Source organism: Zootoca vivipara, chromosome 17 (assembly GCF_963506605.1).
Source record: "Zootoca vivipara chromosome 17, rZooViv1.1, whole genome shotgun sequence".
Lineage (NCBI taxonomy): Eukaryota > Metazoa > Chordata > Lepidosauria > Squamata > Lacertidae > Zootoca > Zootoca vivipara.
The window spans coordinates 4,818,371-4,843,085 of NC_083292.1; the positions used below are offsets into that span (position 1 = coordinate 4,818,371).

At 45.1% G+C, this 24,715-nt stretch overlaps 1 protein-coding gene across 4 annotated transcripts in view; it reads right to left on the reverse strand.

Moving 5' to 3' along the window:
• Window positions 1–299: 299 nt before the first annotated feature.
• The window catches only part of KDM2B (lysine demethylase 2B), a 91,204-nt gene continuing 66,788 nt past the window's right edge, over window positions 300–24,715 (reverse strand). For all 4 annotated transcript variants that reach the window (XM_060269258.1, XM_060269259.1, XM_060269261.1 and 1 more), the window contains 10 exons: window positions 19,063–19,287; window positions 13,619–13,762; window positions 12,291–12,378; window positions 9,870–10,141; window positions 6,990–7,028; window positions 5,642–6,315; window positions 4,560–4,723; window positions 3,659–3,820; window positions 3,004–3,222; window positions 300–1,500 (listed from right to left, as the gene is read on the reverse strand). In XM_060269258.1, coding sequence (XP_060125241.1) covers window positions 1,319–1,500; window positions 3,004–3,222; window positions 3,659–3,820; window positions 4,560–4,723; window positions 5,642–6,315; window positions 6,990–7,028; window positions 9,870–10,141; window positions 12,291–12,378; window positions 13,619–13,762; window positions 19,063–19,287 — 2,169 coding nt within the window. In that variant the 3' untranslated portion in view covers window positions 300–1,318. The remainder of the gene's footprint in view (window positions 1,501–3,003; window positions 3,223–3,658; window positions 3,821–4,559; window positions 4,724–5,641; window positions 6,316–6,989; window positions 7,029–9,869; window positions 10,142–12,290; window positions 12,379–13,618; window positions 13,763–19,062; window positions 19,288–24,715) is intronic.

Here is a 24,715-nt window from a genome sequence, read left to right on the forward strand (position 1 = left end):
CAGACATGAATTGCATATCAACCATAGAACTAGGTCACCTTCCTGTAGTCAAATGTAGAAGTCATTTTGGTAAAAAATTAAATCCAGGGATGTTCAGAGCTGCCTGTTGGGCACTGTTCTCTTAAAATACCCCACAGCCGAATAGCAGGCCTATTGTCATAGCTGCTAAGCCAAACTAGCCTCCAGTTGCCAGCAGAAGTGGCATTATCATTAAGTCTGTGATTCTCTCTTGTCCCAGCAGCATAAGCAGTTTCCTGCTCAATACCCAACTTGAACATAATGCACAGGTCACCTCTCCATTTTTGTACAATTATTTATACAAATTCAACAGAGGTAAAACTGTATCGGGAAGGAAGGTTGGGGGTTTTCACCACCACTTTACAACAATGGCACTTATCAATACTGAAATCCCCCCTTCTTGACAATCAGAAATTAACCAGGTTAAATATGGACAAGAACTCACTCAAACCCTGAAACTGTTTGATTTTAAGTCATATAAATGGACTTTTTACAGCAAGTATGAGAGTATTTTAATGCCTTCCCATCTGCACAGCTGTAATTGGAAGTTTCAGTCAAGAAAATGTGTTTTTTTTATACAGGGAAACTTGGCAACTTGTTTGTTCTTAATCTGTATTTTACACCTTGTTTTCTCCACAACATGCTTACAGTGTTATACAAAGCAGTATATAAAACTTCCATTAAACATGCTTTTTTCATTTCAAAGGATTAACCTACTCCCCCATCCCAATTGGGGTATAACTCTCAGCAGGTAATTTAAGTGGTAAGAAGTTCAAATTCTCTATCTCAAGATAAAACTTGGCAATTTGAAACCACTGACCAAACACTTGCAATGCATTCAGTAACTCTGCATAAATAACTTTTTTAAACAAATTTGTACAAAAATAGTTCTGCATAACGTTGGATGTAACAAAAAAGTTCAAAAGGCAGAAAAAAAGGTAATGGCCCACCTTAATAACCCCAGAATTAACATTGCTTTTGACATTTTCAAAAATGCTTTAAAAATTTACACATGCTCCAGCTGTGGTATATAAATAGGTGTTCCTCAGTGTTCTTCTAGGCATGAATCCTTTGCTGCCACCAGAGGAAGGTATGTAAAGAGCCTGGGAAAAGTGTAAAAAGGTCCCATCCAGGCTAGAACGCTTTGTGAGTGGTTTGAACACCACATGTTCCTGTACAGTCCAAACAGTTCCCCAACTTGGCATGTTCCACATCTCCCAACTGAAAATAAAATCCTTCTGTGGTCTCCTGGAGTCCCTTTTTCAGCTCCTGGTTATTTACAAACTTGCCCCAGTAAACACTAACTCAACTTCTGCAGCAGTTTCTCTTCCACTTGACTAAACTGAATGCTCACAGACATCTCTGCGATGAACTGCTCACAACCTTCCTTGGTCACTTGCTTGCAGTACCTCAGATCAATCCGGCAGATGCTTCCACACCGCTTGAAATAGGAGAGACATTGGTCTGTCACCTTATTGCAGTCTGTTGGGGAGACAAAAAATGGGAGGAAGGTTGGCTTAGGTGAGCCATTCTTAAACTCTTAAGAGGCCTTTGCTAGGGTTATGAAGCTTGGATGTGTTTTTGCATGGGCTACAACTGAATAATCCAATCACAGCCACAGCCCAAGCCCTTTGAGGAAGCTACCTGTTGCATCCATATGGACTACAGCCGTACCTCGGCTCTCAAATGCCTTGGGAGTAGAGTGTTCTGGCCCCTGAACGATCTAAAACTGGAAGTGATTGTTCCGGTTTTTGAACGTTCTTTTGGAAGCCGAATGTCCAACGGGGCTTCCTGCAGCCAATCAGAAGCCGCGCTTTGGAAGTTGAACAGACTTCCAGAATGGATTGTGTTTGACTTTCGAGGTACGATTGTACTGCTCTGGACTTGCTTCCTCTTCTAAATCAGGAGCCAAATTCAGAACAGCATATAGATAGATAGATAGATAGATAGATAGATAGATAGATAAACAAAAACATGAAGCAGTGAGGAGGGGAGAGAGTGAAGGAAAGGTAGTCCTACTTGGAACACTCACCTCCTACTTTATAAGGCTCAAAGGTGCTTACAAAAGATTTCCACAAAATACCTCATACAGTGTCTACTACCAGAAACATCTCCCTTTGGTGGCAGGATTATTGGGTGGCATTTCCTGTCCTCATTCTGTGGCCCTTTAAGTCAGAAAAGGTGTCTCAGCTATCTGTAATTATGTGCCAAGGGCCCACAACAAAGGAACTGAAGGAAACAAGGCATTCTCCACCCTATTCTTATCTGTGGGCTCTGCTTCCATTACAGAGAAAGGTGTATAGCAAGGTGCGCCAAATGTTGCTGGATCCCAACTCCCAAAAATCAGAATAATGAAAATAAGGCACTGGGTACAAGAAAATGAGAGAGAAGGTCCTCCACTGCACAAAATAGGTTTGTTGTGGTTGCTAATGCCCAACAGACTTTGGAAAATAGCCTCTAGTCTCCCTCAAACCCTTGTTCCAACAAAAAGGAATTGCCCCTGAAGGATTCCCATCTCCCCTTAATAAATGTTGAGTATTAGCAAAAGCAAAAACTTCTTAGGCACTTTGAAAACCTCGTCTCATTTTCTTGGATTCCCATTCTCACCATCCATTACCACAGGTCATGCTGACATCTGGTGGGTCTCGTATTCTCCAGCGATGGTGTAAAGCAGACATCCCCAAACTTCGGCCCTCCAGATGTTTTGGACTACAATTCCCATTTTCCCCAACCACTGGTCCTGTTAGCTAGGGATCACGGGAGTTGTAGGCCAAAACATCTGGAGGGCCACAGTTTGGGGGTGTCTGGTGTAAAGGAAGCACAAGGTTGAGGTGGTGCTGGGACTGCATGTGGAGCTGAACATCAAATGATGAGTGGGCTGTTCTGCTCTTTAAGGCAGCATTTCAACCTTCATCAGAGGGTCCTTAAAATTAGGCAGCTGAATCTGACCTGTCCATTAGCACCCCTCCATCCCTAATCTCATACCTTGCAAAATAACTTCTGTTAGGGAGTCCCGTGTAGTGGTTCCCACAGCTGTTAGCAGGTTAATGGACTGATCTGTCATGTGGTTGCAGTAACTGAGGTTGAGCTTGGAGAGTAGAGGCATGTGCCGGATAATCAAACGCAGGGAAGCATCAGTGATGTCCAAGCCAGACAGGCACAGCTCTGTGATGTGGCGCAGTTTGCTCCGGTTGTCAATTTGGCCTATACAAGAAGCGAGGATCCGGGGGGAGGGGGAAGGAGAGAAAAAGATTTAAATTGTCTAACCACTTGATACATCAGGCTGAGCTATATGAGATTACAAATGCCTCAAATACAATGGAAGTAGAGGCATTTCCAAAAAGCCCCTAGACTTTCAAATGAGAAAACTGCATGTAGACAGCTGCCTCAAATACAAGATTTTTGATAAATGGGTTTCTGTAAGTGGGTACATAAAACTGAATTTTACAAAGGAACATAATACACAGAGACACAATCAGTAGAATTGCTATAGCTGAAAAGCAATCCTAGAATTCTCAGGAAGCGTTTGAATCCTGCACCTAACCCACTACCACATTTATGGTTTTTTTTTCTGCGTGTTGGCCCAAATACAAAGGAAGCTGTTCCTCTTCAGAAAGCAGACACAAATGGGAGGATATACCTGGCCTGTTGTCAGTTGGTGGTGACAAAAGATCTCTCATTTGTGCATCTTTTAAGCCTTCCACCCACTGCGCATCCAGTGTTCGGAGGAGTGGACAACTAGAACTGCAGAGAGCAGACACTGCAATCCATGAGCACCCAGACAATTGCAGATCTCGGAGACCTGGGGAAGATAAAGGCAAGTGAGCACACAGCACACTGAGCAAATATTTATTTGGGGAGTGTTGGAGGGGGGATGCAGTCTAGTTTTACAGCTAGAAGCTGAAAAGTTTCCTGCTTAACACAACCAACAGGATAACAAGCAGCAATGAAGAACCTGTGCCGCTTTAGATGCTGTTGGACTACAACTTCCATCAACTTAAACCACAGGCCATGATGGCTGATGGGAGCTTGAGTCCAAGAATATCTGGAGGGCCACAGGCTCTGCTTTGGAAAGTATTCCTAGTGCCTTTCTCCAGAGGGCAATAAACTAACAGCTGAAATAATATTGCAGGTGAACATAAATGATGGCCAAGCTTAGAGGCAGGTCGTTAGGACACTAAAATGTCCTTGTACACTACAAAACATACAACTAACTCAGTTTCTCAAGAGGAACAAATGTAGGCCTCGTCATGAGCCACCTTTTACCTATCGGGCTCTGCCTTGCACTCCTGCCTAGGTCTGCCACAACATTTCCTGTGCAGCCTGTTCTACCAGGGCCAGACTGTGGCCACTCAGGAAACCAGACAGTATTACTATCTGCAACATTGAAAGCAGTTAACTGGGCTTTGAGGCTGTGATGTCCATCTCTGGGCCTCAGCAAGGTAGAGCAGAAGAGAATAGTGTTCATTTAGGCCTCTTTCCCACAAAAGGTAGCAGATGTGTGTGACTCCCTCGGCACATTGTAGCCACTGCAGACCTACCTGGGAGCCGGTTGATGAGCCAGCTCAGCTGCTTTTTCGATATGTTTGTCCCACTTAGATCAAGCGTGACCGGCTGCCTCCTAATAATACCACTGAGCATGAGAGGGGTGATGGATTTACAGTGGTTTAGGTCTATTTTGGTCCACAGTCTTTTATCACAGCACCTAAGCAGATCAGGAAGAAGGTTTCATAAGAAAGCTGGTCTGACACTTGGGACAAAGAGACCTACACAATTTCTTTAAAAACCTCAAACAAACCCAGGGGAAATCAGAAGCCTACAATGAGCAGCTCGGGTTTTGCATCAGAAAGAAGTTTATAAATAGGATGAGAATTATTCATTTGTTGATGTGGATACAGATACCTGGACTTCCTTGAACATGTGGTAAACACCTAACACACGGGCTGGGAGCTTGTGGCCTTCCAGATTTTGTTGGACTCCCAACTCCTATCGGACAGTCAATGTGCTTGATGGTTAAGGACAGTGCTTTTTTCTGGGGGTACGCATACCCCTAAACATTTTGTGAATCTAAGTTTGGCCTCATTGAGGGGCAGTATTTCAATATGAATAGGAAAATGAGAGTACCCCTAAACATTTTTTGGGGGAGGGAAGCACTGGTTAAGGACAATGCGAAAAGGTGGTCCAGCAAAATCTAGAGGGTCACAGGCTATCCAGGACCTTGCATGAATTGAGCCCATGATATTTTCAGGGATACCTGGATAATTATTGCAGCTGAGCAGTGTGTTAAACTCTGGCCAACGTTCCAGAAACTGAATCACACTGGATTTTAAGAAATAAGTGAGCAGGAAGTTAATTCCCTGGAACACCCAACCAAACCCCCTCCAAAGCCATTATCAGTGTCCCATCAAACTCAGATATTAGAAATATGACCACAGCATCTCAACTGCACCTTTTAAAAGAAATAAAGAGGTCTAGAACCACCCCCCTTTTATTAAACAAAGCCAAGATTTACAGGATTCTGCAGGTGGCACTGGAATCTTTTCTTGAGTTTTATTTTTCCAAATACCATGGCCCTGGCAATCCTGCTCACCACCAAGACGCAAGCACCTCCGATGCTCCTTACCATCTGTTCCAGGTCTTGCAAACCCTCATGCAGAGACACAGTTCGCTGTGGCTGAGGTAGCTGAAGACAGCCATCCAGACTTCCCTTTGCATGACGTGGGCTGCCCCATCATCCAGCGGGAGTGAGTCTGGGGGTGGGCTGATGGGGGGTGGCCGGATGACGTGACGCTCCATCTGAATGCACTTGGGGGGCGAGAGGGAGCGGGGAGGCCGGGCAGCTGCCCGGGGGGTGCTGCTCCTGAGGCTCGACAAGAGCTGGTGCCGGAGTTCTCGGGGGGTTCCATTCAAGCCCTTGCTGAAGCGGTGAGGCCGCTCGGGGCACAGCACCCGCTTGGGCTCCTCATTTTCACTCTCTGGCTCAGACTTGATGGGCTGGTGATTCTCATTGGCAAGGCTGTTCTCTGTCTTCTGGATCTCCTGGTTGAGCTCTTTACTTAGCTCCTTGCTCAGCTCCTTGTTGGGGAGGCGGGCTTTCCGCCGGATCTTGAACTTCTTCTTGTCTCGGGACTCTGTGCCCTCTGAGCTTGGCCCCGCCGTAGGGGAGCTAGAGCGAGACTGGTCACTCTCCTTGCTTTTCGGAGGTTCCTCTGGGAGATCGTCCTCAGGCTCCTGCTTGAAGCGCCTGAGAGGCTTGACCAGGGCAGTTCGGTCGTCTGTGGCCTTCCACGATCGCCTCTGGAAAGGGAAGGTTTTGGCTCAGTATAAAGGCAATGGGCATCCCTCAACCCTATATAGACTAAAACTGCTTTCAATGGGGCCTTTCCTTTCAGTGGCAACTGTAGCTTTGTGAAGAAAGCTTGGGCCCTTAAAAAGATCACCTGCACTTCCCACAAAAAGCCCTCGGAATTACAGTTTGGTATTATACAGCCCAACCTTTTACAGCTCCAGCAACATTAAGTCAGTGGTGCAGGTGGGCCTTGAGATTCTCAAGAAATTCCCTTAACTATAAATGTCATCCAAAACATGGTCTTAATGTGGAGGAAGGACATACAACAAATTAGCTATATGATGGGCATTCTGCATCCAAATCACAATTTTTTAAACTCAGGTTGACATTTGACCATAGGCCTGGGAGGATTTCACAGAGGCAGAGTAAAACAGCAGGCCTTCTTTTCTTTTTCACAGGGAGGGGGACTGAATTTCATTGCTAACCGTATCTCCATGTTGCAAGAACCAATAATTAATCAAACGTAAGATTCCAGGTGTGTAGGCAGAGCTGCAGAAGACACACCAGCTTGCCCCCCCCCCAATTTAAGATTCATAACCTGCCATTTCCAGAATAGTTACAAGTAAGTCACTGGATAGGTGAGTGAAGTAATGGAAGAAATCTACACCATTTAATATAGTACCTTTTTCCTGAACAGCTTCTCTTCTTTGCCTAGTTTTAACTGTGGCCAGAAAGGGATTGGGGGGTGGGAGAGAGCAGAAGAGACAAGACTTAGTATAGACAACTTAGCTCACTCTCTCTCTCTCTCTCTCTCTCTCTCTCTCTCTCACACACACACACACACACACACACACACTGTACGTAACATTTCTGTAGGACATTTCAGTGACCAAGGACTGCAATCCTGTACACCAATGAACTATTTAATTCCCATAGAATCCAAGGGGATTTAGGTAACCTGCAGGAAGAACTGCATAGAATATAATAGAATCATAGAGTTGGAAGAGACCACAAGGGCCATCCAGTCCAACCCACTGCCAAGCATGAAACAGCATCAAAGCATTCCTGACCGATGGCCGTCAAGCCTCCGTTTAAAGACCTCAAAAGAAGGAGACTCCACCACACTCCTTGGCAGCAAATTCCACTGCTGAACAGCTCTTACTGTCAGGAAGTTCTTCCTAATGTTTAGGTGGAATCTTCTTTCTTGTAGCTTGAATCCATTGCTCCATGCCCGCTTCTCTGGAGCAGCAGAAAACAACCTTTCACCCTCCTCTATATGACATCCTTTTATATATTTGAACATGGCTATCATATCACCCCTTAACCTTCTCTTCTCCAGGCTAAACGTACCCAGCTCCCTAAGCCGTTCCTCATAAGGCATCATTTCCAGGCCTTTGACCATTTTGGTTGCCCTCCTCTAGACAGCTTTTCAGTATCCTTCTTGAACTGTGGTGCTCAGAACTGGACACAGTACTCCAGGTGAGGTCTTACCAAAGCAGAATACAGTGGTACTATTACTTCCCTTGATAAAATACATGATTTCTTTCTTTCTTAGAATACAGATTTTAAAAATAGCTGAAAATATTGGATAGTATGAATATCAATACCCACAGTGTAAATGCAAGGAGATAATGAAGCGGACTATAAGCCTGTGGGCAAGGCTGCTTTTTAAAATTGTGTATACCCACTTATTAGTTAAGACACTTAAAATCACCACTGCCTTGCTCAAGGCTACCTCAGGAGTTTTCAGATGAGGTGACATTTGAACAGAGTGTTTCCTAGATCACAAATCTTTGCCACTCGGTTGCACCAGGACCCGGTATTTAGGAATGGTTAAAAGGTGATGTTAATGGAATGGGAAACATTTATGAGAGCTCCAAGGATGGGATGGTGGAGGGAGATTGAGAGGATGGATGGTATCCTCTGATCTCTTGTGAAATCCTCAAAGCAGGATGTAGGGAAGGGCTTTTTCACCTTGCCATGTCCACAGAACACCCAGGAAAAACACGCTAAAAAAAATGTGACCTTGCCAGCCCCAAAGATGCGCATTGAGTTGGGACTGCAACACCAGTCTCAAAAGACCCATAAGTGCCACCTAGTGGCTGAGACAGGAAAGGAGGTTTGTTTTAGGAACGGGCTGTAATCTTAGCAATGCAGGAAGCTATTGCATCCCAGGTCAGTGATGTCTACACTGACTGGCAGTGCCTCTTCAGGGTCCCTTTCCCATCACTTGTTATTTGATTATTTCTTTTCTTCTTAACTGGAGGTGCTGAGTACTGAACCTTGGACCTTTCACATGCAATACCTGTGCTCTAACACAGACCTAAGATCCCTCTTCACTCTCTTGTCTTCCAAAGAACATCATAAAGTGGAAGTTTATCATTTGGGGGCCTCCCTAATTCTAGAAACTGAATGGACCGTTGGCAACAGCCAGAGTCTTTCCTGCTTTCCCCTGAAGCACAAGAGAGCAGGCACTGCATACTTTGTTTTTAAATAGTTATTGTTTTTTAACATATTACCATTCATACAACATCTCCCCCACATCTATGCAACATGTTGTACAAATATTAGTATCACCCAGAGCAGAGCTATAAATGAGATGCAACTGCCTTTAAAAAAAATGATGATAAAATAGTTAAAGTAAAGAGGGAAAGGGTAGAGGTCAAATAATTATTAGTGATAGTGGTTAACCGTTGGATCCTAAGCATGTCCGCTGAGAAGGAAGCTGAAAGTTAAGCATGCATCCAGGGTTGCAGCCCAAGAGGCTGGATCACTGAATCAGAAGACCCTGGCTGGTCTCCTTGCCTCTGCCGTGGCCTTCAGAAAGCCACTCTGCCTAATGGCCCGTCTTCTGCAACATGGAGAATACTGACCTACCTTACAGGGCTGTTGTAGGTACTGCAACAAGGTAGCACCAGTGAAGCACTCATGCGTTTGAATGCTCAAAGACCAAGCCTTATTATTGTGGCTTTTGCTGCAGCACTTGGGCTTGCTTCTCAAGACACCTGCCTGACAGCAACTTCCCAGTACGGGCCGCATGATCTCCTGCAACGATTTTGCAAAGTTTTTTGCAGATAAAGTTGCTCAGCTTCGGGAAGAGGTAGACTCCACCGTGGGAACAGGGCTGGGGCGGGAGAGTGCTAGAGTCCTGTCTGGTGGCGCCTGCCCTGTGGAACGCCCTCCCATCAGATGTCAAAAAGGAAAACAGCTACCAGATTTTTAGAAGACATCTGAAGGCAGCCCTGTTTAGGGAGGCTTTTAATGTTTAAGAAATTAGTGTATTTTAATGTTCTGTTGGAAGCCGCCCAGAGTGGCTGGGGAAACCCAGCCAGATGGGCGGGGTATAAATAATAAATTATTATTATTATTATTATTATTATTCCCACAAGCAGGTTTGTGGGTTCCGATATGTCACATAAAAGCTAGCTTTGATCCACGTAGGTGGGCAAGCAGGCTGGGAGCATTTCCACAAGGCCTCACTCACAAGGCCATTTCCCACCTCTAAGGTCTCCCCAAAGAGGCCCAATAACAACACCCCCCCCCCCACACACAGAACACATACCCGCTTCCTCATTGCAGGCTCTTGAGGCTTCTCAAATTTCCGTTTCCGCCGTGGGTGGACTTCCTCAGACTTCCTCCTCAAAAGAGGGTCAACAGGAGACTTCTTGGGGTGGTCCTCGGACTTTTTCCGAGGGGGCTCCTCGCACTCGACTTTCCGCTTGGTGGCATCTGGAACAACCTCTTTGTTCTCTCGGTTGATCTTCTGTTCTTTCAGCAGAGAGCCGGGCAGGTTTGACGCATACTTGAACCCTGGTCCGCGCTTTTGCTTGTACGCCAGAGAGACAAAGCACACAAGCAAACTTTATATCTTATGCTTTTGCATCGTGGCTTATAGGTAGTAATGTGGGTTTTCTGGAAAATGGGAGGCGGCAAACCTCTGAGCTTCCAGGTGTGGATGGAAGTTGCTGGTCAGCACTATCTGGGGGGGGGGGGGCACAGGCTTCCCACCCTGCCTCTAGAAAGTGATTTCACTTAGTAAACAAAGCTTTAGAAAGATTGCTGGCATCCACACCCAGTGAAATTTACTGGAATCTTTGTAAAAACTTTATAGAGAGGCAAAAGGATAGTTCAGCTGAAAAATATTAATTATTACTGAAACTGCCAAGCTTACCAAATACTGTATTTGAAACTGGCAGCCATTTACTGTCACTAATGATATTATGAAATGTAAATTTTTCACCCTGCATCACAGCTTATAAGTGGCAGCAGAAATTCAACCCACTGATTCCTTCCCAAGGGCCTGTGCCCACATTATTATAAAGTCAGAGGGAAACTTCTCAGCTCTCTCTCTAGAGAAAAAGGGAGTCACTGTTCTCAAGCCAGAGATAAAGGGCCAGCAACAGTTGGCTCCACCTGCTAGCTCAGGCATCCCCAAACTGCGGCCCTCCAGGTGTTTTGGCCTACAACTCCCATGACTCCTAGCTAACAGGACCAGTGGTCAGGGATGATGGGAATTGTAGTCCAAAAATCTGGAGGGCCGAAGTTTGGGGATGCCTGTGCTAGCTCCTGCCCTCAAGGGTTGAGGGGGAAAGACACATTAAGAGTGCAATAACAGTACAATCACATCTTACACACATTTAATTTGTGTGATTTCAATCTTGCACAGTTGAAATTGCACAGATTCAATCCATGCAACACTTTCCTGGTGTGAAAAGAGCTTTTAAGCTCTCTGCCTTTGCTTACAAGGAAAGGCCCACTCAGTGCACCAGCTGTGGGAAGGGTTAGGATGCTTGCACAGGGCAGTTGAAGTGTATGAGGAACCCTTGGAACTGAACCCCCGCACAAGGTGAAATTGTAGTTATATATAAAACTCTACAAGGGAAGTTAAAGCTACAGGGTTGGGATTCGGAAAGGGTTAAAGAGACACACCCTGCACCTCTTTCCCCCCTGTCTGCCTCTGGCCAGAAGTGACTGAATCAAGTGTGTTAAATTAGTCCATAGGGGAAAAATATATTTTAAACACCACAGAGATACATGTATAGTAAGTAAGGTTTTATATTTAGTCTCTTTACAAAAACTAAACTAAAAGTAGAAAGACAAGTCAAGAGTAGGTTTATATCTTCAAATCTTCACAGCGGTTAATATGGAATGGAAAGAGAGTTGTCCTTAATGCGTGTCTGGTTTTATATTTACAGTGGTACCTCGGGTTACAGACACTTCAGGTTACAAACGCTTCAGGTTACAAACTCTGCTAACCCAGAAATAGTACCTCAGGTTAAGAACTTTGCTTCCGGATGAGAACAGAAATTGTGCTCCGGAGGCATGGCGGCAGCAAGAGGCCCTATTAGCTAAAGTGGTGCTTCAGGTTAAGAACAGTTTCAGGTTAAGAACGGACTCCTGGAACGAATTAAGTTCTTAACTAGAGGTACCACTGTATATTAAGGTAAAGGGACCCCTGACCATTAGGTCCAGTCGTGACCGACGCTGGGGTTGCAGTGCTCATCTCGCATTATTGGCCGAGGGAGCCGGCGTATAGCTTCCAGGTCATGTGGCCAGCACGACAAAACTGCTTCTGGCAAACTAGAGCAGCACACGGAAACACCATTTTATCTTCCCGCTATAGCGGTTCCTATTTATCTACTTGCATTTTGACGTGCTTTCGAACTGCTACACACACACAAATGTTTCTCATTTTTTGTGGGAGAAAGCAGAGAACAATCTGGGGGGAGGGATTCTTGAAACTTCTCTGGGGTTGCTCAGTGATTAGTAGTAGCAGACAAAACTTTTATCCAAGATATCTTCCCTGCGCTGAGTCATCTCCCTGCTGCATTGTGAAGCAAAGGGAGAAGCCTTGGGCACATTTGCAGCTACTCCTACTCAGCAGTGAGATTAGCAACTTAGCGTGTGTGTTTAAAAAAAAAAAAAGAGGAAGGAAAAAGCACAGCTCCCTCCCAGCAAACACAATTAATTCCAGTGAAACTCACTTTCCCAGTTTTGCCAGCGTGGTTGCACTTTGGGCATTCCCAGCAGTTGGGCAGCTCTTCGTTGACGAGGCCGTCTGACTCCCGCACCTGGGAGGAAAAAGACACAGAACAGGAGGCTACAGATCAGCTCCCAATATACAGGCTTGGCGTTTTTAAACAAAATGCTCTTTGAAAATGTGCTGATAGTTTACAATTTATGTCAGTCAACTACATTTTGAATCTTTCATCCAATTTATTCTGCTTCATCTAGCGTAAGCACAAATAAACCTTGCCCTTCTCTCCAATCTCTGAAAATCTTACTTCTACACCCACATGGGGATTTTCCTGGATTCTAAAGTCTAGTCTATAAACCATATCAAGGTCTTCACAATGAAGAAAAGAAAGGCTTCCCAAACTAATATTATGGGAGAGGATAACAAGGCTAGCAAGGGAGGGTTGGAGCATACAACAGATCCAAGAAATGCAACTGGGAAATTCTTCCTTGGGCCTAACAAATAACAACAATTTTATTCTTTATACCCCAGTCTGAATGGGAAACTAATTTGCGCCACCACCCTCTTGCAGTGACGTTCCAGGCATTCATCATATGGGGGCAATTACAAGCAAGCGTAATTACAGGCAGGCTGGCCCAGAACCCTGCCATAAGCCTGCCTGCCTGGATCTGGGTCTGCTGACGTGCCATTTTCCCCTTTAGTGTCTTCAGGCATCAGATCCAAGAATCTGAAATTGTATGCACCATAGCAGACAGAGCCCTTTGGGCAGAGAAGAGAATGCCAGAGAACTCCTGAATATTAAAAGAGCACTGCTGGATCAGAGACAAAGGTCCATCAAGTCTCGGCATCTCCAGAATGGCCAATGAGATAGTCTTCAGAAAGGGCAAAGCAATGCTCCACTGGATGTCCCTAGCACCTGGTACACTGCTCCCGAACATGGAGGTTCCATTTAATCATGGCTGATAGTGTCCTCCTCCAGCACCACCATACATTTGTTCAATCTTATTTTAAATCCACCGGCACCAGTGCCCACCACCACATCTTGTGGCAGAGAATTCTATCCATTACTTGTGTGTTCAGAATTCTGCTTTTTGCTGTTGGCTCAGGACTGCAGAAGCAGGAGGGTAATCTGGCTTCCCCTGGGCCCTACTGGTCTTTTGGCTTCAGGCAACAAAGAGCCGTGGGCTACTGAGCTGCGAGTGGTCGGGCAGGTTGTAGGCTGTGGTGGCTGCGGGTAAAAGGAAAGGACTGCCAAACATGCCATCATTTTGCAAAAAACATGACAAAGGCCTGTTTTGATGCAGCTTCTGGACCCCACCTCAGAGAGCCCTTACCTTGAGGCATCCTGGGTGTATGATTTCATTGCAGATGGAACACTCCATGAGCATGAGGTTGAACTTGCCCTCCTCCTCCTCCACCGTATCTTCTTTCCCTGCTTCCCCACACACCAGGCACACGGCCGTGTGGGGCAGCACTGGCTAAACACACACACACAAACAGGAGGAAAGGAGTAGAGATCAGGAAACAGGCAGCAACTTATCAGCAAAAGACATCTGCGAAACCTCCCCATCCTCTCAGGCCGCAGCACTTTCTGTGGCTGGTTCTTGTAAAGGCCTGAGAAGCCCAACATGTTTCTGATTCTGTGATTCTATGTCCGCCCAAGGCGTTATCGTAACATCACACACAGAGGAAGAGGGGCTGGCAAATTTGGGGTGTCCCCAACCTCTGAAATGAGACCAGGAAAACATGGCAAGCTCTGCGCCTCCTGCTGAGGAAGGAGATTCCACTGTTGCAAAAACTAGTCCCCATACCCTGGCTTCTAGCTCAGAGCTGGGGGGGGGGGCTCACTTAGGCTCTGTGTTGGGCCAGTGTTCTGAGCAACTTAAAGTTGGCTGTTCTGGAAAGCAACTGTTTGAAATACAGTTCTTCCTGCATTGCAGGGGGTTGGACTAGATGACCCATGGGGTACCTTACAATTCCAACTCTATGCTTATACAGTTCTATGATTCTGCTCCAATTGCTTCTGTAGCCCGAGTTAGGGGTCCCAACTGAGGCACCCTGTCTCTTATGTCTGCCCTTGCTATGACAATGGACATCCTGGAAGAAAGATCTCAAGAAATGAGAGCTGATTGTCAATCGATAAAAGAGATCACTCCAGTCCTGGAGGGCAGTTTAAAGCAAGCAAAGCAGAAGGGCTTCACATACAACAGTTAAGTATTATTAGGTTAATTTATACCCCGCCTTTTTCCTTAATGGGACACAAGCTAGATATAAAAATGAAAATCAGAAAAACATAGAAAAAATAATTAAAAAGCAATTAAACATTGATCAACGTAAAACTATAAACATATATAAAATCTATGAAAGCCATACCAATCATTATAATAAAAACAGCATGACACCAGCCCCTTCATTAAAAGCAACCGTTTCCCCAAACCTGTTGGAACATGAATGCCTTCACCTGCTGGCAGAAGGACAGCAAGGAAGGAGCCTGTCTAGCTTCTCTAGGGAGGGACTTCCAGTCTATGAAATCTGTTGCCATAGTATGTTCCAAAGGCCAAAACCATTAAGTGGGCTCTTAAAGAAGCTCAAGGACCACCTCTACCCATACGAACCAACCCGGACCCTGCGATCATCACCTGAGGCCCTTCTTTGTGTGCCTCTTCCATGAGAGTTCTGGAGGGTGGCGACACGAGAACGGGCCTTTTCTGCAGTGGCTCCCCGCTTATGGAATGTTCTCCCCAGGGAGGCTCGCCTAGCGCCTCCATTACAGTTCGTTAGGCACCTGGTGAAAATGTTCCTCTATGACCAGTCCTTTGGCCTCTAAGTGTCTATGGCCTTTTAGAAGTAGGTGAATGTTTTATATATATTTATCTTTTTCTCTTGGTTTTAATGTAGGATGATTTTTTGGTCTGTCTGTCCAGTTGCGAGTTGCTTTGGGTTGCCCTGGGCAAGATTCAACAGATAATAAATTCAATAGATAATATTCAATAGATAATAAAATAATAGTTAACCTGCTGCAAATGTGTCACCTGTGGAAGTTTGGAAACTTCAATCATTGGCTGGATGGGTGATCATCTTGCACTCATGTTTCAAAGCATTTCAGACCGATCTGTTGGTTTTAAGGAACTTTATGTCTGCTGCTCTTCATTTGTCATTTCAAGATGATTATTTAATGCTACTACTTTATTATTTTGTTTCGCCTGGTTTTCTCTTCCATTTCTTTGTCGTTTGTAAGTCACTTTGACTGTTTTACACAAAAGCGGTTCAAAAATAATTCATTGAGAGCTGGTGCAGAGTGTGGCAGCCAAGAGCACAGTTGCTCGGCTGCAAGCTTGCTAGGTTGCCTTTGGCAAGCCATCGCCTCTCAGCCTCAGCTCCCTGTCTGGTGATGCTAATACTGACCCACCCAAAAGGGCTGCTATTGCAGCTATGGCCAAGACAGGCACTCTATTAATATGTGCCAAATAAACACTCAGCTTTACCATTATTATTGGATGGTACAAACTTTTTTTAGATGGTTTCAAGATTGTTTCATGTATATTACAGTGCCCACTGAAATTTTTCCCCCTTACTCTAGCAGACAACAGCTTTAAACTGTTTTTACCTCTCCCAAATTGTATTTTCTGTACACTGGTTAGAGAAGATGGTAGTTAAGCAGGATATAAATCATTCAAATAAAAATAAATATTGCTCAGTTATGTTAAAAACGTATTCTTATGGCTCTGGGTTTTTTTAAAAGAAATCAAGATAGTGAGGTTACAGGGAACCAGACAGAGGGCCTTCTCGGTAGTGGCACCCACCCTGTGGAACGCCCTTCCAACAGATGTCAAGGAAATAAGCAGCTATCCTATTTTTAAAAGACATCTGAAGGCAGCCCTGAAGGCAGGGAAGTTTTTAATATTTAATGCTGTATTGTTTTAATATCGATTGGGAGCCACCCAGAGTGGCTGGGAAGACTCAGCCAGATGGGCAGGGTACAAATAATAATAATAATGCTTTCTAAAGACATAATCTAACTGGAAAGTACAGGCTATAATTAGGTGTGTTAACTACGTTCATATGCCACCTTCCATTCAGAGTTTAAGGGCGCAAGCACAATTCTCTTCTTCCCATCCATCCCAATTTATCCTCACAACAACCCTGTTAGGCTGGGAGACAGTGCCTGACCCAAGATCACACCGTGAGGGGATTCCTAAAGTGGGCATCCCTGGTCCTAGTTCCACTGTCTAACTGCTACACCACACCAGCTCTTTTAATTGCAGAAATATGAGCCAGTGAATTAAGCAACATACCTGAAGAGGCATGCCTCCTTTGGTGGAGAAGAGGGGGATAATGCCTCTCTTTCTAAAATTATCATTTTTTCTTTAAGTACAGGCAGCACCCAGTTTACGCAGGGGTTATGCTCCACGGCACTGTAAGCGTCGGTGAAATCACATATAATTGAAAAGACCTGCAAACACTCTACCCTTTCAGTGATGTCTTTATGCCGTTTCCAGGTCACTTCCGGGTTCTGAACAATGCATGTATATGCATGGTCATGCCCATATTGAAGGCGTGTAAACAAGGGGCTGCCTATACACGAAAGTGTAACACTGTCCAGAATAATACAATTTACTTTCATTCTTTAATATTATTCTTTAATTTTATATCAGATTAGAGTGGCCTATTTTATGATAGTGGGTAGCATTTGCATTTTTAATAAATATTATTTTTAATAGGGAAGACCTTTTTAGCCTCCAATCCTATAACCCCTTACCTGGGAATAAGCCCCAGGAAGTTCAATGAGACTTTCTTCTGAGTAGGCATCTATAAGACTACGCTGTAAAATTAATTCAAGGCTGCAGCCTTAGTTATAATCCAAGGATGTCAGTTAAGGATTCCTAGCATTCAGGGATGTGACCATTGCCAGGTTCTGCACAAGACTCTACATTTCTTCTGCTTTCTGCAACATCCCTGTGCCCAGCAACTCAGGTGCTGAAGGTCACTTAATTGCCCTTACATAATGGAGACACAAATGCAAACAGGGGCTGCTGCAATCTGCTACAAGTCTTATGAAAAAAGGGAGGGGGGAGAGAAAGAAACAAAGGCGCTGTCAGTGGAAAAGCAATAATGATTAAAAGAAAGGATTATAAATCACCCCTTTTCTGTAAGCTGATTCTACTAAGGCTTGGAGAGTTCTGAAAAGCAGATGCTTTTAGAAGGTAATTCACATGAATAAAATCCTACATCAGATAATGGAACATGGACTGAAATCCCTCACTAGAGAGACAAGTAGCTTTAAAGACTGGGATTATTCAAGAAGAACAGAACACAAAGGTAAGGCAGATTTGCACAACAGTCGTGATATTGCTTCAAAGGAGCCACTGGAACTCACCCTTGGGCAAGCACCATTGAGATAAACAGGCACTTGTCTCCTCAAGACAGCCCCTAACAAATGCCCAGGAGATTTCACCAGCAAGATTGTGCTCTTCAGCAGGGATAGGGAACTGTACATGGGGAGGAAGAAGCAGCCGAGCTGTAGCTGCTGCTATGTCATGATGTTGAAAACCAGGTATTGTCCAGCTCCACTCCCATCAACCCTGACCTGCTAGCTAGGGATAATGGGACTTGTAGTCTAACAACAGCTGGGGAACAAAGTTTGAGAAACACTGCTTTCAGTGCAACCTCTCATTTAATGAGACCCCCACCCTACTATCCTAATAAGGAGGGAACAAGCTATTATTGTTATGGCTTTATAGAGGGGCAACACAGGACAAGTCGATCCAGAGAGTCCATGGCTGAACAGAATTTGTACCCAGAGGTGTAACGCCATTGCTCTGTTCATTGGAGCACATTTAAGGGGAAGGGGCTGCAGTTCAGTGGTAGCGCACCTGTTTTGCATGCAAGAGGTTCCTGGCATCTCTGAAGCCCTGGAGAGACACTGCTAGTCAGAGTAGACAGAGCTGAGCTATATGGATCAAGGCATGCTCTGTGACAGCTTCCTACGTTTCTATGCTTTGCAATCAAGAAACCTAAAAATCCCGGTAACAGCTCTTTGCCTTTCTCCAGTGAGGAAATTCAAGTTCTACAACAGAACACTCGGCGCAAACTCAGACATGTTAGGAAAGTAGTTTTTTAAAAAATTGTAAAAAGGTAATAAATAATATATATAAGCATATAACTCACTTGTTACAACAGCTCCCATGGCTACTGGTCTGTTTCCCAACACAATTCAAAATCCTGCTTTTGACCTATAAAGCCCTTATGCAGCTTAGGTCCAGGTTATCTTTCCCCATATGAACCTGCCCTGGGCCACCTGAATAGGCACACTTGGTGGGGATGTGGGAGAGGGCCTTCTTGGTGACTGCTCCAGACTCTGGAACCCCTCCCTGAAGAAGGCAGACTGGCTCCCTCCTTCTTGTCGTCCTTCCAACAGGTGAAGACTTTTTTGTTCCAAGAGGTTTGGGGAACTGATTGCTTCTAATGAAAGGGCTGGTGTGGTGCATTTTAATTGTTGTTATTTGTATGGTTTTAATAGATAGATAAGGATAGTTCTAATTCTATCACTATTTAATTGTTTTTTAACTATTTTTTCTATTTCTAGCACTTTTTAAAAATCTGTAAATTTTTTATTATGTAAATAACAACAACAACAATTTCCCTGCATTTGTACTAGCCTGCCTCCTAGTTTCATCATTTGTGGTCTGTGAGCACCAATTTTGCCAAAACATTTCCAGGCTTGTCACCCAAAGGTGATTCTCAATCATTGCACAAGACGATCAGGCAATAGGCTTACCGCAATGCACTGCCTCATAATGCATGACTGCTTCATCCTGCCAGGCCCACCAAACTTCTTCATGTCCTTGCAGAAGTGACACTCGCCACACTCTGTGCGCAGGCAGGCCTCGCACTTGCGACATCGCGTCCTCCTCCGGCGTGCTCCTGCAGTTGTCCGGTTTGCCGCGAGCTTCACGGCTGAAGCAGGGCCCAATTTTCCTTTGGGTCTCCCAACGGCCCGGTTCTGGGAATGGCAAGCAACGGCAATGTTTAAAGAGCAACATTCCAAGTATTTCCCATACCCTATTTCTTATGAGCAAGGATAATCATATTCTAATCATTATCCCTAGTTTGTAGATGCAGGGACAGAGGCTGCAAGGAATTGGCTTACTTAAGGCCAGGCACCAGAACAAGGCATCCTGCAGAATCTTCTGGAGTCCTCAAACCCTGCGAAGGTCCACCAGTGTTGCCATTTAAACCAAGATTTGGGTCGAGTTCTGGCATGACTGCACGGAATTAATTTCCCAACTCAACTCAAAGTGCAGGTTTTGACCTACAATGCTTTATGCAGCTCAGGGACTCAATATTTCAGGGGCCACCTCGTCCCATATGAACCTTATCATCCTGAGACCCTTCTCTGGGTGCCTCTTCCGAGAGAGGTGCAGAGGGTGGCAGCAGCAGCAGCACAAAAACAGGTATTCTCAGGGGTGGTTCCCCATTTATAGAAGGACTCCAGGCACCATCTTTGCTTTTAAGCACCACTTTTTTTGTTTGTTTGCCCAAGCCTTTAATTGTTAATTGAGAGTAAAGGATCACTGTGGGGTGAGAGGACTTTTCAGTACTCATACAATCTTTTAGTGAAGTGGGTAAAATTACACTCGCATCATGCAAACTATGGTTCGTGATTCTACACCTCTTTATCCAGCCTTTTCTTAAAATCACTCAGAGCAGCTTGCATGCCTCTCTGCCCGCTTTTATTGTTGCCACATCCCTGCAAGGCAGGTTAGGCCATGAGTCTCAGCAGTCTAAGCACCCAGTTCCAGACTGACACAAAAGGCACTAGACATCATACAGGCCAGCAACTGACATTTAGAGACTCCTATTTCCAGGAGGGGAAAACATGTGAAGTCTGGCTTAAGCTTTCGTGGGATGCAGAATCCTCAGTTGGCAGGTACGGGGGGGGGGGGGAATGTAGGAGCTAGGTGGCCAATGGTAGCATGGTCTGTGGCTACAGCTAAACGCAGGCAACATTAAAACAGTGACCTTTCACAATGGCAGTAATTGGTGATGGCCCAAGCATCTTACCATTTCTTGGTATATTAACACCTGTAAAGGTAGAGGAAACCATCATCTCTATTCAAAACTGAACTTCTTGGAAAATGTAATCCAGCAATTTCACACTGGAATTTCCCTTTACAGCCATCCTAAGCCAAGTTGCGTGTCCTGGTAGGCAACTGAATTTAAAGGCATTACCAGTTACAACTGTTGGGAAGGGTCGCCTTTCTTACTGAGCTCCAACAGAATTGTCAGGCCATAGTTGTAGCATTCTGTTGCCATTTAACTTCCAACATTCTTCCCAAATACCTGCCAGATGAGGATTATACTTGCTTCTGATGAACTGGACCCCAGGTTAAAGGTGTTACACAAGTCTCTTTATTATTTAGATTAGAACTTCTATTCAAGACACACTTACTTGGAAGTAAGCGCCACTGAACACAGAGGGACTTACTTCTGTGTAAACATGCACAGAATTGCACTTTTGGGTACATGACATAAAATGAGCCGTTAAAGTTTTATTTTATTAAGTGAAAGAGTGTTCCTCTTTCAGGGAAGCCCCAGGCAGTTATTTTAAAACTGCGACTAATCATTGTTACAGAAGTAAGGTAAATACCACAGGCCATTAGCCAAGGCAACAAACAGAATTGGAGCAATGGCGCCCAGCAGGAAGGGGAAAAAAGATGTAAAGAAAGATGTAAAAGAAAGATGAAAAGAAAGATGTAAAACCTATGTTAACACAGCATAAGAGCAGCCTATTCATACATTGCACAGTAGCTGACTATGACTGCTACTCACTGTACATTGGGTAAGCAACTGCAGCAAGTAAGAAAGGCAGCGGCCATAGCTCAGTGGGAGAGCAGATGCTTCTTTGCATGAGCTCAATCTCCCAGGTAGGGCTGGGAAAGGCCCCCATCAGACACCCTGGACAGCACTGAACTAGCCAGACCAATGGTCTGACTCCACAGTACACATAATGCAGATTTGCAAGCGAAGGTTTCCCTTCAATTTACTCTAATCTAGACCTAGATCTGACTATGTCATGTGTGAATTAGCTGTATCACAGAATTGTAGAGTTGGAAAGGACCCCAAGGGTCATCTAGTCCAATCCCCTGCAATGCCTGAAGTGTCTGAAAGTGTCTATATGCGCGCGCACACACACACACACACACGCACACACACAGCAGCCCCTGTGCTTCTTTCATATTTCTGAAGTAGGTCTACAATGGAGCAAAATAAACCCGCTATAACACATGCTCTGTATTATTTAATGCAGTGTTTTTCAACCTTTTTTGGGCAAAGGCACACTGGTTTCATGAAAAAAATCACGAGGCACACCACCATTAGAAAATGTTAAAAAAACTTAACTGTGCCTATATTGACTATATATAAAGTAATTCTCTCGCGGCACACTAGTGTGCCGCGGAACAGTGGTTGAAAAACACTGATTTAATGATCAGTTCATTAACCACATGTTTTCACCCCCCCTCTCATGACCATCTGAAGCAACAATTTAGAATTTCTTTTGCTATTACAGTACTGTAATAAGAACTGTTTAGAAAGATGTCCTGGTGTGGGGTAAGACGTTGAATTTTTGGGAGTAGTTCAAGAAGAGCTATACTGTACTGTACAATTTCACAACACATTTAAAACAGATGATGATGATTATATAGAACAGACACCCCCAAACTGCGGCCCTCCAGATGTTTTGGCCCATGATCCCTAGCTAGCAGGACCAGTGGTTGGGGAAGATGGGAATTGTAGTCCAAAACATCTGGAGGGCCGAAGTTTGGGGATGCCTGATATAGAACGAAGGCAAGTCTTCTAACCAGCTTATTAAAAGTGTCAAATCCATCCACTGCACAGGCGGCCTGATCTTCTATGTTGCTAAAAACACTCACTTCCAATTTCAGCTGTCAATCAGCATGTAAACCCTGGCTGCCACATTATTCACTTGAGACCTAGAACTTTGTGGTTACCAGTGACAGGGTCTGCATGGTGGCAGCTTCTCATCCCTGAAACTCCCTCCTCACACTCCTTTGCCACATGCACCTTAATGGTGTTTAGTTGCAAAGTAGAAACCTTGTTAATTGCCAGGACATTTGGTGGCTTTTTGTTGAAGCGACTGATTTTATTATTTCTATTGCTATTTTACTTTGTTGTTTTAGCACTGGTCTTATATCAATTAATATGTGTGGTAAGCCACACCGAGAGCTGTTGTTAATAGGTGTGGTAAATTACATAAACACAGAGCAATTCAAAATTGTTCAAGGCCATATGCCATTAGTCTTCAATACGCAACAGCAGGTACTGTGACAATTTAAAACGATGTTTACAGTGATGTGAGAATTTCTGGGCCTAGATGTTACAGCAGGTTTATTTGGAAGCAAACTCCACTGTGTTCAGAGTGCCTTGTTCCTGAGAAAGTGTGCAGAGAATTACAGTCCATGCATAAGATCAGGCTGTCCAAGTAAATGGGCAGCAATCCTTGCCAGAGTAAAGTTTGCTGAAATCAGTGCAACTTGCTTATGCATAAATGTGAATAACGCAGCAAGGTACACTGTGCTCAGCCTATGCATGTTTAATCATAAGTAAACCCAACTATGTTCAATGTGCCTTGTTCCTGGGTTCACACCCTTAATATGATGGACTCAAAAGCAGTAGGCTTGCAGTCTGCAAAACTTCATACCACAAAGACATTTGTTAACTTTTAAGTGCCAGGAGCTGCTGTTTTGTTTTGTAAACCCAAGCCAGCACTTGGGACAGGATTAGTCCCAGAGCTGAATGGAAGCCCTTTTATATGGAGCAGCTCAGATCCATTCACACTCCCCCCACAGGCTCACCTCATCCATATAAAACAGCACCTGGGATCTACGTCCTCCCCCCCCCCCACCAGCTCAATCAACAAACCTTTCTATTAGCAAAAGTCTGCATAAAATGTCAATTTCAAAGCTACACCAACAATGGGTGTGTGGGGTTTAAAATACACCTCTTTCTGACCTCCTCTCCTTTCTTTCAACAAGGGGGGCAAGAACCAAGATGAAGTTCCCGAGGAGCCGTTTCTTGGAGCACAAAAGCCCCTCCCCCCTTGCTTTATGCTGACACAAGGAGGGATGCTCCCCGCCCCCTCCCCCGTTTGGAGGCTTCCTTCTGGCAAGGGGCGGGGGAGGGGCGGAGGGGGATGCAGGCAGGGCTTCTCTGGGGCTACATTGTCTCTCCCCCCCCCTCAGACGACGCCCTCCCCCTCCCTTGCATCTTCCACAGAGGGACACTCGGCGTTCTTGGAAAGCCCCCTCCCTCTTCAAACTTTGCCTTTAAGAAGCCGCCCCCTCCCGCTCCCCCTCCCCCGACCTGGTCGTGCTCGGGCTCCCGCTCCGAGTCGTCGTAGTCGTCCTCGTCGGGGCTCACCGACATGGCCATCCTCCTCCTCTCATGGCGGGCCCAGGCAGCAGGAGGGGCGGGAGGCGGGCATGGCGGGGAGCCGCCGCCACTCGGCTCGCCTCGCCTCTCGCTCGCCACACGGAGGGAGGGAACTCATGCATATGCATGAGGCCGAACCAGGAAGGGGCTGGCCCCCGCAAGCCGGGCCAATGGCAGGCCGAGAAGGCCGGGGCTCGCAGGGGGAGCCTCGCCATTGGCTGCCAGGGGGAGGGGGGAGGTTCGCATCTTTATCTTGGGGTCAATAGGACTTCATTTTAGGTGGACACCCCCCCAAAAAAACAACAACATCCTGAAGCTGGGCTGTCCCTCCTCCACCTCACGCTTCCTCCTTATCTTTCCTGGTTTTTTTTAAAGAATGTTCCCCCTCTAGATGGTTTCCAGAACAATTGGAAGCAGCAGTATTTCATTAGATGAAAATACTGTAAATCTTTTTTAAAAAATCTTTTCCTGAGTACATGTGTCTTGGGGAGGGGGGGGGAAACAATCTAATAGTAAGTTGGTAAGACTTCTGCTATGTAAGTGGGTGTAGCACACTAAGGTCAGAAAGGAATTAGCTTTATCTGTGCTTAAAAACAAAAACCAACAACAGTACACTTACTTCAGAGTAACCCCCATCAAACTTAGCCAGGCTTACTTTTCAGTCAACCAGCAGAATCATGGAATCATCGTAAAGTTTGAAGGTACCCCAAGGGTTATCTCTAGCTCAACCCGCTGAGATCTCAACATCATACAGGACAGATGGCCATCCAAACTCAGTTTAAACACCTATGAGGTAGGAGATAAAAGGGCCAGTCTCTGCCCTGAGGGCCCTACAATCTACATTCACAGCACTTTAAATATTTTCATAACCCTTGCAACAGCTTTGTAAGGTAGGCCACCGTTAGCCCTGTATTGCAGCATATTTAGACTAAGAAAACAGTAACTGATCAGAAGCCACTCAAGTAGTTGGACTAGCA